Below are 15,204 nucleotides of genomic sequence, written 5' to 3' on the forward strand. Positions count from 1 at the left end.
GAGAATTGGAAAAACTATTTATTTTTTTCTGACCTATCAAACTATGGAACTATTCAAGGTTTTTTCTGGAAAAAAAAACCCCCAAACCTTGTTTCAGCATAGGTTTTCCTCCAAGCACCCTAACAGTCCTTGAGATTGACAGGTGGAGGCAGAAAGTCCACATTCACATGATTCCCAAAGTGAAGGGACATGCTTGGAAAGCAGCCAGAAATAAGACCTTTCTGTAGAAGCCACTGCCTATCCGTGCAGGATCCCTCACAACTTCTAGAGATCCCTACGTAGTCAGGAACTCCAGACACTTTTGAATGAGCAAAAGAACAGGAAAGTAATTCTGGTTTTGCCTCCAAGTTTCCAGTTCTAGACTAGGCAGGCTTACAGAGCAAATGGTCCTTAAGATGAAATGCTGCCTCTGGTCATCTTATGTACAGGACAAAGTTATCTGAACTTGTTAATTCTGAACTGCTTTTACTGATGTATCTATTGCCTTACAAAGCAAGTGTTCTTCAGTTCTGCATGTAATATTAGTGGTGAGTAGCTGCTGGCTCCTTTTGCTAAATTCTGTCCTTGATATCAAAAAAAGTAGCAAAGAAAACTAAACAAAGATGCTCCCTATGCTGTAACACTTCCTTTACAGAGCTATCAGTTTGTCACCTCTAGTGACTGGCAGCAAAGCAACAGTTTTTTAAAAAACTACAGTAAAATAGAAGTCAATTCATTACCCTTGGAACAGGCTGTCACAAAAGTGGGTTGCTGTCCAAATCCCAGAACTATCACCCGTTCAACCACACATGTAGTGTGGTATTGTCCGCTTTCATCTCTGCGGCTGAAAGAAGAAAATGATTTCATATACATTAGTTTCTGTCCATCAGTAGAAGTTCAGCATTATACAGAGAAAGTACTACTTCAGTCTCACCCTGAAAGTTCCCTATACTAGTTTCCTTTCCTCGGTTTACCTTTCTCCTGAAACAAGTCAAACTTTCTCCCATTATCAGCTGATTTTTCACTGCATAGCAGATTTCACAAAGTTAGAAGAAAAAAAAGTTTGAGAAGATATTTTGTGGCAAAAAGCATAGCTTTAACAACCAGAGAAGTTCTGGATTTTTGCAAAATGGTAACTAAATATAAATGTAAAGTTAATTTTTAACATTTTTCAAGTAAGGTGTTTCAATCTGAGGTAGAATTATCTTCCATTTTGTAACTAATTTAATTTTTATTAAAAAGCTCTAAAGAAACTCAAATCAAAATGAAACTTTCCTTTCCAGAGTGCACAGAATGTTTCACCATTCATCTCAAAATTACTTTTTTCCAACTGCTAGTAATTTAGCAACATTTTTCTTTTCTGTCCTTAGTTTTTAAGCTTTTCAGATTTCGTATCCCAGATGAAGAGATTTGAAACATACTTTTAACTACATTATCCATGCTAGTCTACAGTTTTGCTTGTTAAATTTTGTAGTTTTAGTACCACCTCCTGCATATTTTTGAACCCTGAAGGAATAAAGAAATGCCTGTAAAATCACCATTTATGCACTGCACAGCCCCATGGGCAACATACCTCAATAGTAAAAGTGTCGTAGTGACGTATTTACCATCTTTTCTTACAAGCAGCTATGGATATTTTTGGCTTTTAGGTTGTTTCATTCAGCCTTTGCAGATTGTGTCCCCTCATGCTCCCTTTCAAGTGCTTTTCTTCTATATTTTACTATGCTAATACATACGGTGCTTTTGTTAATGACTTTTGGAGACTACATGTAATGGTGTCTGTTTGTGGTTCCCACATGGAATCACAGAATATCTGAAGTTGGAAGGGACCCATAAGGATCAAGTCCAACTCCCTGCTCCTTGCGGGACTACCTAAAATGAAATCATATGACTAAGAGCATCGTCCACACCCTCCTTGAACTCTGACAGGCTTGGTGCCTTGACCGCTTCCCTGGGGAGCATGTTCCAGTGACCGACTGCCCTCTCAGTGAGGGAGATCTTAGAAAAAACAAACACTCTAGGTGTTGCCTATTTGCAAATCTCCTAGTTTATCTTCTTTTGTCTCTCTGATAGGCTTTACTCTTGCTGATGACTTTCTTTGTATTTGAGTAAATCTGTAGAATCTCTAATTTGACTAGACTGAAACAATATGAGACAACTCAGTATTTCATGTGTTGCTGCCCTTAGACTTATGCAGAACATTGTTTACCTCTGCAGTTTTATGACAGATTCTGCATGCTCTGGGACTTCACTAAGCAATAGATGACACTAATGCTTCTACATTTGTAAGAAGGCCTCATGAACTAGAAAAGGCATTTCCAATGACAGTGCGTTGGTGGCTTTTGTCCATAAATGCTGTTACCTGGAAGAGAGAACGTTCTTGTGGAAAGTGAATTTCTGATACAGGAACTGCTTCTTGTGGAGATACTGAAATGAATGCCCATCATCTAGGTAGAGCTCACCTACGGCACAGGCCTGTGAAACACACCAGATGAAGTACAAATTAACAGCAGCTTCTAGTGCTGGACAATGAAACCAAAAATGTCTCACTATATGTTATGCTTCATAGTTTGTTTCGATTTTTCTTTAGTGACTTGTATCCCTGGAAGGCTCAAGGAGTCCAGCTCTTAGAGTGCTTGAATACTTGGACATTCTGGCTTTGTAAATTGATGTGTGTGCCAGGTGTTACCTTATTTATTAGAAAATACAGTTGTGGGAAGTTCTCTCTCTGTATCCAAGAGGAATTTTGTGGCCTGCTCATTCTCTGCTCCTTCCTCCAAGGGACTAGAGGAGGGCTGAGAAAGGTCAGAAAAACATTCTGCCTCTGCTATACTCAGATAGTCTCACTTTGAGGGAACGCTGGGAGGGAGCTGGGAGCCCCTCCAAATAGGAGAAGTGGAGGAGAGCTATTGGGCATACAGATGCAGATACCATGGTGCTGATGGAACAGGCAACAAGGACCTAAAAAGGTCAGATGGAGTAAAAGACAACTTTGTAAAGGGAACGTCATCTCAGAGTACCTCTGTGTCCAGGGCCACGTGGAGTTCATAAGAAACATCTATCATCCATTCAGTGGATTTTCCAGCTGTGGTCTTCAGAGGTATCACAGTGCCCCCTCGCTGGAATACAGGAATCTGTGAAAAACAAAGCCAGGGTAGAAAGGTTTGTATACTCTGAGCATATAATTTTAACTTGGAAGAAGGATAACTGCAGCTTGCTCTTATCAAAGCTCAGAAGCGAACTTTACCACAAGTACATAAAGAAAACTATTCAGCTAACAATGGGAATAACAGTAATCTTCCTGTATGTGTACAAGCGAAATATCTTTGCTTGGAGAAGTCACCCTTATATCATCTCACTTTTCTCTATCACCAGGACACATCAGTGTTCCATCTAACAACAAAGGAGATGGGACTTTTCTTCTCTACAAAAGCTATTTTAGATTACATTCCTACAAGGAAATTCAAATGCCGCTTTTCTGATTTTGAATGTTGATAAAACAAAAGCCTATTTGTTTTTTTTCTTCTGCTCAATGGAAGTAGTATTTTACAACAAAAACATACATTCTCCAGTGTTACTGGGATCTTCAGAGTGCCTAGATCTTCCATTCGTTTAAATTTTCTGAAATCATACCAAATCTAGGAAAAATAAAAAAAGAATGAGCATGACATATGGCAAGATCTGTTCCCTCTGCAGGTGCAGTTACTCTTCTGCTTAACCTTACTGTCACTATTCCTGACAACCTATTTGCTATGCAAGAAATAGCATTTACTTTTTAAATCAAATGACCTTCTGGATAGACAGAAAGAACAAATTCTCATTCTGAGGCACAAATATAAGCTGATCTTTTCTACAGTTTGCATAACATCTTGTATGTCTTAAAGCATCTGGAAGTGCAAAACAATGAAATACCTTTATTTTTATCTGGAAATGTTGGGATCCAGAATAAGCATATTTATATTGAAGTGAAAATTAACAACAAAGGTGCTAATAACAGGTCATGAAAAAGAGCTACATCTGAAACTTCCCATGCACCACACTTGCCAGCAGGTTTAACTGCTTTAAGTGTGCCAGGCAGTCAATTCCCACAGAGATCTTAAGAAAAATATTATTCTTAACTTGTTTGGAGAGCCTGGTCTGTTTTTCTCCTTATATTGAGAAGAATTCTAAGCGTCCTCAGGTGTATTAGTGGAGTCACAAAGCTCTGCATGGTCTCACACACTCCCCTTTGCTGCTGTCTTTCCTCTTATTCCTTCCTAGAGTCTCAGGCTTTCACTTAGGAACTATTTTCCCCAAATTCTTTCCCTTCCTCTACCTCTCAGCTGCTGCAGCCAAATGCTCTTTGTAGGAGTGGATCACAGTGCCATCCCGTGGATAAATAACTTTACTTCAGAGAGGAACTGATCTCTGTACATGTGAAACGCTTTGCTGCACAAATCCCAGGCTACTGAGGCTTGTGTTTCCATGTTATAATTTTCCCTCCCCAGAGCATCCCTCTGATTTCCTTATGAACTTTCTTTAAAGTTCCCTTTCCTTCCACATAAAAGAGAAGTTTAACCCAAGAAGAATGAAAAAAGGGAATTGACAATTTAGTGAAGCTGTTTTTTGGTGTTCCATGAGAAGCAGCAAGCCTTGAGGGGAGATTTAAATTACAGGAGATCTGAGATATGTGCAGCAGCTCTTGGAAAAGCAAGAAAGTAAATTTACTGTGAGCCAAGCATGCAAGGTATCAAGATGGCAGGAAGGTTCAGAGTGGCACAGAATGGCTGGCCAGCACTTGGCACAGCAGCAGTGCTCAGCAGTTATGAGATGCGGAGCTGCAAGGTTGCTGTATAAAATACTTCTTTGGGCTGACCAGCTTCATATTCATCCTCACCTCCTCTGACCCTGGAAGCAGAACACTCACTGTCTTGGCCTCTTGCTCCGTGACTGGATGCACCAACAAAGCATTTCCTAGAGAAAAACATAAACGTGGCTGTGATCCTCAAGGCTGCATCTCATCGGAGCAGAAGCTATGTGCTCTGGGGTTGTCAGCCTCCCATTGCCATTTTAGGGGCTGGCATGGGCATGCCATGTGCTTAGGTTCACTTTCTACTGGAAAAAAAGGCATATGTAGGGAGCTGATGGCTGGTTGGGTCTTGTTCTGTTATGGCACTGGGATGCAGCTGGGCTGCACTGTATACCCACCAGTTTGGAGGCACTTCTGGGTCCCTCATAGTCTAAGAGATGATTGCCTGTTTGCTCTTTGGTTGAACACAAAAATATGCTTTTCTAACCAAAAGAGTGGAAGACAGGAATGCCTTCATAAAAAAAACAAACACCAAAACTGCTTAAGCTTATTACACTGGGGATGGTTCTTCTTTACTCTTTAAAAAACCCCAAACATTAATGTATATCGACTGTACAGTTTGATAAACTTCCCTCCTTGCCCACTAGTAATGCAAGCTGAACTCCTAGAGGCCTCTGAAATGCTGTGCTTCACCACACTTAGCTTTGCTGCTGTGTCCTGCCTACCTTGGCCAGACTTTTGCATGAGAAGTGAATGCCCCTTAATTTGAAAGCCATTAGTAGGCACTCTTGAGCTCAGAGGTAACAAAAAAATGAAATGCAACATTCCATTCTCATTCTCTCTTCCTGTATGGCTGAATGTGCTTTACACAAACATGCATCGCTTATGCTTAATTTCTGAGAAAACTGACTTTAACAGCCAGCCATATCAGAGTAAAAAACAATCAGCTTTGGATGGTAGTTGTTTGCTACTGTCATTTCTGAAGCAGACTGTGGTCTTAACTGCTACAGTGAACTTTCATGGTTCAGGTTGAAACTGACCATGTTGTTTCAAAGTGACTAGGTGAGACTGAACTCGGTTTTTGCATCTCATATGACCCCTATTTTCAAAGTGCTATTAAACCCAGGTCCCTTAAAGAGGTCTCTAGTTCTATATTCAGTTACAATATAATTTTTAAGTCTTGGGCAGAGTTTTTATGTTTTCTTTTTGTCATGTGATGCTCTATCACTTCAAAAATATTTAACTCAAGTTCCAGAGAATAAGGAGGCAACTGCTTACCCAGCATATATTCATTTTCCACACCAAAAGTTTCTATTTTCCCTGGAAACTCTATCCAGAGAGGCCTGTAGAGAGAAAGATAGTGGGATTCAGTTAGTTTCTCCCCTCCTACCAGCCTGTTCAAGGCCTTCTGGAATTTTCAGGCTCCATTTTTTCCCTCTCTTTACATGATACAGCTATCAAGAACTGCAGATGCCTCAAAGAAATGCTTCTGGGCCTTAAAGTACCCCTTTTTGAGTCATTGGCGAGAGTTCCCAGTACAACATGGGTTAAGACACTCCAATATACCTATGGTTTGGCTTCTTGCAGCCTCACTTTCTTTCCTCCTGCTCCCTTCTTTACAAACTTGCACTACATATACCTTCCTTCTACCAAAGGAGAGATGGATGAGCCTTTCCGTCACAGTCTATCAGCAATGCTGACACCTGATGAGCTAGTCCCTGCAGCACAGTCCTTCCTGTTCTCAGCAGCTCACTACTGCTTTTATAGCATGTTTCCTTCTGGTTACAACTGAAAAACCTGCACCAGAAATTCATTTTCAGTTTTTCTCAAAAAAGGGTAGTGCAGTAACCATCTGGTTACAGAACAGGAGTTATATATTTAAAGTTTGAGAGAGTATGACAATAATAGCTCATTCAGAGACAGGGTCTGGGCTTCCTTGCATGAAAAGCCTTGCTCACCTGCTCACTCATAGGCTCACTTGTTCACTGTAGCCCTGCCATTCACGTGCTTGCTAATTAGAGACATTTGCCACTCTGCTTGTCTCAGTGAGAAAAATATCATGCTTCCTTTCTAATTCTGTACCTACTGCAGCAAATTTAACAAAATCAAAGTTTTATGTTGTGTGCAGTGCACATGTCAACATAAGCTTCATTCCAAGATAAGAGAGAAACCCAACTGTCTTATGTCAGTACATACAACATGGGCATCTATGCCTATATGCATGCAGACAGATGTTCACACTATGTCTGTAATGCAAATCATCTTAAAAACTCAAACCACTCAACCCTTGTCAAAAAGACCTTTATGTTTTTAAAACTTAGATGTATTGTATTTGCATAACAATAAGTAAATGTAAATGTGATGCAAAAGGACAGTTCCAGGGCATCCTTAAAGATGCAGCAATACCAGGGAGATTACTGGCATCCATCTCTTGCTGAAAGGATTGTTGCATTCAGTTCCGCTGAGGCACTTTTTTAGAGGTTAGAGAGCAGCAGAACTAAAGTTTATTTTCTAATTTCGTTTCTGTTCTGTATTATTAGATTCTCTACTAAAAGAAAAATTATAAGAAATACTGCAGAGATGAATGATCAAATTATCAATATGAAATAAGCTTTTATAACAGGAAAAATTCAGCAGTAACAAATATTTTCATGAGGGGTAAAATGGCCTTTATGTTTTTAGTTCAGCAAGTTCAGAGTCCATTAAGCGCTGTTTTAAGTGTGGGTTGGAATATTACATAACGTTCTTTATCGTGACAAGAAGTTTGGAGTCAACAGTACTGCAAAAACATGTTTAAAGACTGTGCAGTGTTTATTGAATTAGTGTGTTCCTGGCACCATTTGGGAAAAAACCCCAAAACATCTGATTTTCCTTTGAGAACATTACCAAACCTTGCAGAATGCATGAAAACAGAATCTAGTAATTTTTCTATGTTTTTTTCTTTTTTAATATTTAAATAAGTAATCACAAAAGTAAGAGATGGTAATTTAACTTCCCTCCTCCAAGTAACTTCCTGAAGATAATCACTACACCTCCTGACTTATGCTCTTACCTCATAACCGGTTCAGCCGCTGTGTGTGCCCGATAGAACAGTGTGTATAAGTATGGCAGGAGGACGTAGCGCTCTCTAATGGCTTCCCTGATGATCTGGGTGTTCTTCTCCCCAAAGAGCCACGGTTCTCGCCGTTTGCTCTCCATGTTAGAATGACCTCTGAAGAAGGGCTGGTAGGCTCCAGCCTGATACCAGCGAACAAGTAATTCTGGTTCTGGATCTCCAATAAACCCTCCCACATCAGCTAGATATTGCGCAGACAAATAAAAATACACATTTTTGGAAATTATTCTGAAAAATGTGAAGTTCTCCTCTAACAAACATTCCAAGTGTACAAATCCATGCATTTCACCGTGTGCTTGTGGTTCTGCTGTTGGGCAGCTGCTTGTCCAAATAAGAGTGGAAAACTGGTGTAACAAGTTATCCTTTAATTAAAATCTCAAGAGAGCTTTTGGAGGCTAAGTGAGTGCCTTCCCCAGCGACAGAGGACTGTGATAGTGATGCTACGGAACACCACCTGAGGACTGCTCCTCCAGATGGGACACAAACACTACATAAGTGTTAGTAGAGAAGTGATGGTGACAGCCAGGTTATTGGCTTCTGAAACCAGACTGATCTGTGAAACTGCCTGGAAATGCACTGGACTGTTGAGCTTTCCACCATCTGTGTTCAAGTCTATCTTGGGTTACAAACTTTGTGGCACCAATGATTTATGCATAGTGAGCAACTCCAGCTAAACACCTTACCTCCACAGAATGAAATCCCTGCCATGCTGATGGTGAGAAGCATTGGAATGGATATTTTCAAGTAACCCCACTCTGCTGTGTTGTCTCCAGTCCACACTGCCCCTGGAAATACCCAGTTTCAGCATTACACAGGAAAGTTGGGCGTATGCTTCAGTTTATGCTTGCAATTAAGGAAAGAAGACAAGAATGGTCATGAACTACTGGTGAACTGCTGTTCATTGCAACTTTTTTTCTTTATACACACATGCTCCTGAAATATGCAAGAAAAGCAGGTGTTGGTTTGTCACAGGACACAGGTTGTTATTCTGCCTTTAACTTGTACATACTTTGCCAGTCTCTCCTGATTTTTTTAATCACTTGCACTCTTATGAGCTCACCATGTCAGTATTTCTAAGATAGCTTCTGTCCTCTCTAGACTTAACTACTACACACCAAACTTAATAGAATAAAGCAGCATGGAAGGCATCCAGCTAGTCCTTACTTACCATATTTCTGTGATCCAGCAAAGAAAGATCGCGTGAGGACAAATGGTCTCTCTTTTCCTGAAGAACGTCTGATGAGTCCTTCTGCAGTTGCCATTTGCTGAAAGTCATAAATATAAAAGTCAGGAAGAAAAACTCTATAATCAGGATATTTTAGCCCTTCCAAGGCAGGAAAATTAAGAAATCTGTACCCACAAATAATACCTATTATTAAAGCAACACTTTCTTACTAGAATATACTTGAACAAAAAAATTATTAATATTGTGTAGTCACAGCCAATGTCATTTACGTTGTTACGGTAGAAAGGCATGGATGTTGTCACATTTTCTCGTGACTGATCACAGTGTGTATTTCAAATATAGCAACATCCAGCACAGCAAAGCTTCAGTCCTTGATGGAGGTTACAGAATACCTATTACTGTGTAAATTACCACTTTAGACATACTCTATGAGAATAACTGCTGGTTTGTGTCTCCAGATACTCCACCTGGTAGAATCCATAGAGGTTGTGTACTTCCCGATGCTCCCAGTTGTTGTAGTGCACAGCATCCTTCTGCATTGTTAGCTCTGCCCCTTTGAAGACTGAAGGTTCATTCATGTCATTCCATACAAAGAGGATGTTAGTGGATCCCTATAACACAGGGTTGCAATTAGGACATAACAGACCCATTACTGTGACTTAGTGTGTTTATCTCTAGTGGGTGTCAGACCAGTCTGAGCTATGAGTAGAAAGAGCAGCATCAAAGGAAGACCTGGTAATTATACTCCTGTGGTCACTTGAAAGCTGCTAGTCATTCATCTCATCTCTCTTGGTGGCTCTTTTAGTCAGGGTGGCAGCCTACAAGCCCGCTTGATTTTTGCAATTCTTACAAAACTCAGTAGGTACGTGCTGTTCCTGCCTTCAGGTGAGGGAAAGAGGTAGGGAATAGAGAAGTATTAAATAGCCATGAGGAAAAAGTCAGAGAAGGTCGGAAGAGGAAAACTGGAGAGGGAAAGCAGCATGGGAAATGTCTACTATGCATACCCACTAGGGGAGTGGTTTCAACAGCTCTACTGCAAAGCAGAACTTGGGGGTGGGGGGAGAGGAACTGGAGGTGTCCAGCAGTGTTCACCCAGACACTTTCAGCGCTAGTCTGGAGTGCTGGAAGGAAGGTCAGGGTGAAGTGACCATGAGCTATGAGAGAGCACTCCCACATCACTCCTTGGGTACTATCATGGTAGTAAAAGCTGGAACTGCAGCAGCTGTGTTAGATTACGGGTTGCTAAAATGCCTGCAGTTTGTCCGTCCTACTTGCTGCAACTAAGTGAGCAGGTTCACTGGTGGCATATGGGTTCCGACTTTCTTAATGTAGACAAGTCCATGGAGAAAATCCTTCTGTGGTACTTTAGCTTATCAAGATATTTTCCTCTACATTATGACAATACAGCGTCCTGGTTTCAGCTTGGACAGAGCTAATTTTCTTTCTAGTGGCTGGTATAGTGTTATGTTTTGGATTTAATATCAAAATAATGTTGATAACACACTGATAATGTTTTAGTTGTTGCTAAGCAGTGTTTAGACTAAAGTCAAGGATTTTTCAGCTTCTCATGCCCAGCCAGCAAGAAGGCTGGAGGGGCACAAGAATTTGGGAGGGGACACAGCCAGGAGAGCTGACGCAAACTGGCCAAAGGGGTATTCCACACTATGTGACACCACGTCTGGTATATAAACTGGTGGGAGTTGGCCTGGGGGGCAGACTGCTGCTCAGGAACTAACTGGGCATTGGTCGGCAGGTGGTGAGCAATTGCGTTGTGCATCACTTGTTTTCTATATTCCAATTATTTTATTATTATTATTGTAATTTTATTATTGTTATTATTATCATTATTATTCTCTTCCTTTCTGTCCTATTAAACTGTTCTTATCTCAACCCACGAGTTTTACTTTTTTTTTTCTTCCTGATTCTCTCCCCCATCCCACTGGGTAGGGGGGAAGTGAGTGAGCGGCTGTGTGGTGCTTAGTTCCTGGCTGGGGTTAAACCACAATGTGCAGCTACAAAAGCCACCAACTTGCTTAGCCAGTAGTTTATCTTCTCTCTTTTCCCCATTTTCAGGCTTTCTGGGATATGTAGATCAGAGCAAATAAATACACACCTTGTATGTTTTGAAGGCAAATTGATCTGCATACCATTTTCGTACTTCAGGATTGGTGAAATCCAGGTAACAAGAGGATCCTGTGGATGTGGGACATCTCAATTATTTACCTGATTTTAAGCGTAGGCATGCATTGTCTTTGCACCTAAATACAGCAGCCTAAAGCTAGGATGCTTTCCACAATGGGCAGCAACAGTGTAGTCACTATTGTTTCTGAGACAAAAGCTCAAAAGCAAATTCTAGGCTGACTTGGAACCCCTTGCCATGTTCTGCAGACCAACACATGTAGATTCTGGAGGTCTGAAGCTCAGCACCATTTAAGGATGATTGCTAGCAGTTTGAAATATGTTTGGATGTCAACAGGAAGCCAGTGAGAGACAGTATCCCTCGTTATTTTGAGCTCAAACAGGAAAGTGTTGCTGAGAAGCTGAATAACTACATATTGCCATGCTACTAGAAGTTGTAATATGTCCTTGATTTTTCCCATATTCATTTCTTTGCCAGGACTGTGGTCTTTCTGTCTGTAAAGAAGGGGGACGACCTCCTTTGCCTCCCTGCAATAAGGCTTTGTCATGAAAAATAACATGTCAAATCACTATATTAAGATTGAATCAAAGTCTTCAGTATCAGGGTTTGTTCATGTAATTTCATCCAGCCTATGTAAGCTGTGCTCACTGTGACAGACCAGACTGCATTTCTGTTACCCAAGACAAGTTGGGAAGAGGGATGGCTGTTCTGATCAACAAATCCAGCTTTTTTAGTTCTAGGCACTGGAACTATCTGCAGATCCAACAGACATAACAGAGGAAGTTTTACAGCTGAGGCAATTAGAACATGACTGTACCAAAGAAACCACAAAGTATTTGAAATTATGAATATTTACAAAAAATGCAAGGAATGTAAGAATTTAATTCCACTTCCATGGGTACCAATTAAACTATTCTGCAAAAATTTTAAAATAAACAGCTTGAAATACAGAGACAGAATGGTTTTTTACCTGGCCAACAGATGCCTTCAAAATCTCGCCCATTTCTGTCTTTCACAAAATATCCCTTGTCTTTTGCCTGTGAATACAGGGTATACGTGGGATCAATCTTAACATGGGGATCTACAATGATGACAAGCTGCCAGGATAAGAAAATAAATTGCATCATTAGTGTGAACTGTACTGAATAAAACAGTAAGAGTTCCCTTTCGATAAAAGGCAGATAATAATTTCACTTCAGGTAAAGAAGGTAGCTGTGTCATTAATTTTAGAAAGCAGTTACCAGTTCTTGTATACACTGTGCTAGACTTATGTATAATAGCTGAATTTACAAGGAGAGTGTGAATTCATGCTTACCCCTCTGAAATAAGGGCCAAACCCCATTGTTTCAGATAAAAGCAACTACCCCAACCCCTAAAAACACTATGTTTAATTCACTGCTGTATTCTGTGGATGAGAAAATATCTGACTTCCATGTTCATGTCTCTGCTTAAAATCATTTGCCTTAAGACATTTAAATATATCTTAGTTTGTATAGCATACAACAGCAACAGAATTTTCTAATTTTTTTAAACATCCAGGTATTGTATTTTGCACTTACTTTCTGCTGCCATTAACGGCCTTGCTGTAAAACTGAGAAAGTACTATAGCTCCAACTAAGAGATTATAAAACTTGAATGCTATTTCCACAGTCCCCTGTTCATTGACTTTTGGCAAAGATCAAGCATTATGCAATTCTACAACTTCTAGATATTAACTGTGTACATTTTAATACCTCCATAATACCAAGGAAAGTATTTTAGCTGTAGAAAAAGAAATAAAGACTAAGTTAACAGAGTGCACATCATACCAGGGCTTCACCAGAAAGAAAAAACATTTAATTTATGGTAAGTAATTGTATCAACATAAAGGACAAATCTCAGTTAGTATAAGCAGAAAATAAAACGTATTATCAATACAAAGAAAAGCTGAACCAAGGATGGCAACTACCAATGATGAAAGCTCACATTAAGCAGAAAAATTTTCTACTGTGCCCATCAAGGACAGCACTGGGCTGCTTCTGTAAGATGGAGCTTCACATGGGTCAAACTTAGCCTGATGGTCAGGGTACCAAACAAACTACAAAATAATAAAATGGCACGAGGAGCTGAAACAAACAAGACAGTTTGTGTACTGGAAGCATCACCAGACCACAACACAGTCTGATTTACTCTGTTGTAGTTAATCTCTTTCTAGTATATGAAGTACTTTGGTTAAATCTAGATTGGTTAGCTTCACACTAGAAAGAAAATTTTCTTTCTTCCTGCTGTATTATGTACCTTGCGTTTTTTCTTCCTGAGATGTTCTTGCATCTTTCTGGGGTTCTGGAATTTCTTTTTGTCCCAAGTAAAATATTTCTTGCCATCTGTGTGCTCTATGTCCAGCCATATCACATCATAAGGAATGTCATGTTCATCAAAGCCAGCATCTACTGCCTTGACATCTTGCTCATCCTCATAATTCCACCGGCACTGATGGTAGCCCAGAGAAAAAAGAGGGGGCAGGGCTTGAGTGCCTAGGAAGATAACACTGTTAATGCCCTTCAGGATTTTATCTAGAGACTCCAGTAAAGTTAACATGATTAATATGTATTTGTCTGGAGCTAAAGAATGCCACCCTAAGTTAAGTCTGGAGCACATTCTTCATACCAAAGTGACTGAACTCTTGAAATAACAAACATTGCAATGAGTGCAACAGCTAGAAGGAGCAGAGGGCTGTAACGATAATACAAGAGTGAGAAGGAATTTGCTGTTCCATGATGCTGAAGTGTTATTCCAGTAACCATTATAATTTTATTCTTTAATTTTTTCTAACGTAAAAATATTCTAGATTAGCTTAACTGTCATTAATGCAAACAATTAAATAGATTTTAATCAGTAGAATACAATTCCTGTGACTACTTGAACTTGAGTAGTGTAAACAGGCCCACAGGTGCTGCAGTACAAAGAGAACCACGGAATTGCAATTGTTAGGACTTTTTAAAATTAGAAAACAAGTATGTATGTATGCATACCACAAAAAGGAGCTGGGAAACTTTCCTGAGAGTGCACTTCTGCTTGGCGAGATCCTCTTGTGATCTGGCTACTTTCCTATTCCTGCTCAGCTGAACTACATTTTCTCCATAACATCTGTGCAGCAAACAATCATTGCTAACACACTAAAGAACTACCAGGGATGTTTCTGTGCTTCTAATTCTCTTTAGTACATAAAGAATTTTGCTTTCATAAAATGTTAGTCCTCTTGCCTCCATTTTTTTAGTCTCTTCCTGACCCTCTTGCTTCTTTCCTTTCCCATATCTGGATGCTATCTCTGCTCCCTTCCCCAAGGGACATACTAGACAGTTACCCATTTTCTTTCTCTACTCTCCAGAATACATTACTCCATAACTTCAGTCTTTTCTCATTATAAGGCAGTCTGTCTTGCTGGTGACTGGCAGTTCTAGCCTCCTGTGTCTCCTCTCTTCATCTAAGGGAGCAGTTTCAGATAGCAGTAATTATGCTGGCTTCTCAATTAGGGCCAAGTTTGACCAGCTGCAGATGCTAGGGAAAACAAGGATGGAAGCCTGTCTTCACAAATCAGCAGCCTGTGCTCTACCAGCTGCAGTCTGGGAAGAACTGGTCTCCTGCACACAATGGGTCAGGTAAATATTAACCCACTCTTGGGTACAGAATGTTCCTTAGTGAATCTCCTAGGTAAATGTGCCATACTGACTCCAATTGTGTGAGTTAGTACCTGTCAGTTGTGCAAACTGCTTGAAGATATCAAATGCAGTTGGTCCCATCAGCAGGAAAACATCAATGATCCCACTTTCTGACATCCAGCGCACATCAGTTAGAGGCATTGCTCTCTGCTTAGCAGTCTCTGCAGCAGATCCAGACAGCGTGTGCTTTGAAGGAAATCAAGGTAAAACTGAATCTCTCTCTATTAAACTTCTGTTCAATGAAGTAGCAAAGATGGAAACCCACAAAATTCACTAACACATACCTGGCAGGTACTA

General features: G+C 40.2%; 1 protein-coding gene across 3 annotated transcripts in view; it reads right to left on the reverse strand.

Moving 5' to 3' along the window:
• GANC (glucosidase alpha, neutral C) overlaps positions 1 to 15,204 on the reverse strand; it is a 28,101-nt gene that overhangs the window by 2,380 nt on the left and 10,517 nt on the right. For 2 of the 3 annotated variants that reach the window (XM_069784375.1, XM_069784374.1), the window contains 14 exons: positions 14,940 to 15,093; positions 13,487 to 13,722; positions 12,180 to 12,306; positions 11,183 to 11,262; positions 9,537 to 9,680; positions 9,052 to 9,148; positions 8,567 to 8,668; positions 7,821 to 8,064; positions 6,047 to 6,111; positions 4,856 to 4,932; positions 3,543 to 3,617; positions 3,000 to 3,113; positions 2,342 to 2,454; positions 720 to 823 (listed from right to left, as the gene is read on the reverse strand). In XM_069784375.1, the coding sequence (XP_069640476.1) occupies positions 720 to 823; positions 2,342 to 2,454; positions 3,000 to 3,113; positions 3,543 to 3,617; positions 4,856 to 4,932; positions 6,047 to 6,111; positions 7,821 to 8,064; positions 8,567 to 8,668; positions 9,052 to 9,148; positions 9,537 to 9,680; positions 11,183 to 11,262; positions 12,180 to 12,306; positions 13,487 to 13,722; positions 14,940 to 15,093 (1,732 nt within the window). Of the gene's footprint in view, positions 1 to 719; positions 824 to 2,341; positions 2,455 to 2,999; positions 3,114 to 3,542; positions 3,618 to 4,855; positions 4,933 to 6,046; positions 6,112 to 7,820; positions 8,065 to 8,566; positions 8,669 to 9,051; positions 9,149 to 9,536; positions 9,681 to 11,182; positions 11,263 to 12,179; positions 12,307 to 13,486; positions 13,723 to 14,939; positions 15,094 to 15,204 lie in introns of those variants that run through there. The other variant, XR_011324817.1, reaches the window with a different exon arrangement.

The sequence above is a fragment of the Haliaeetus albicilla genome, chromosome 5 (genome assembly GCF_947461875.1).
Source record: "Haliaeetus albicilla chromosome 5, bHalAlb1.1, whole genome shotgun sequence".
NCBI classification, from domain to species: Eukaryota; Metazoa; Chordata; class Aves; order Accipitriformes; family Accipitridae; genus Haliaeetus; species Haliaeetus albicilla.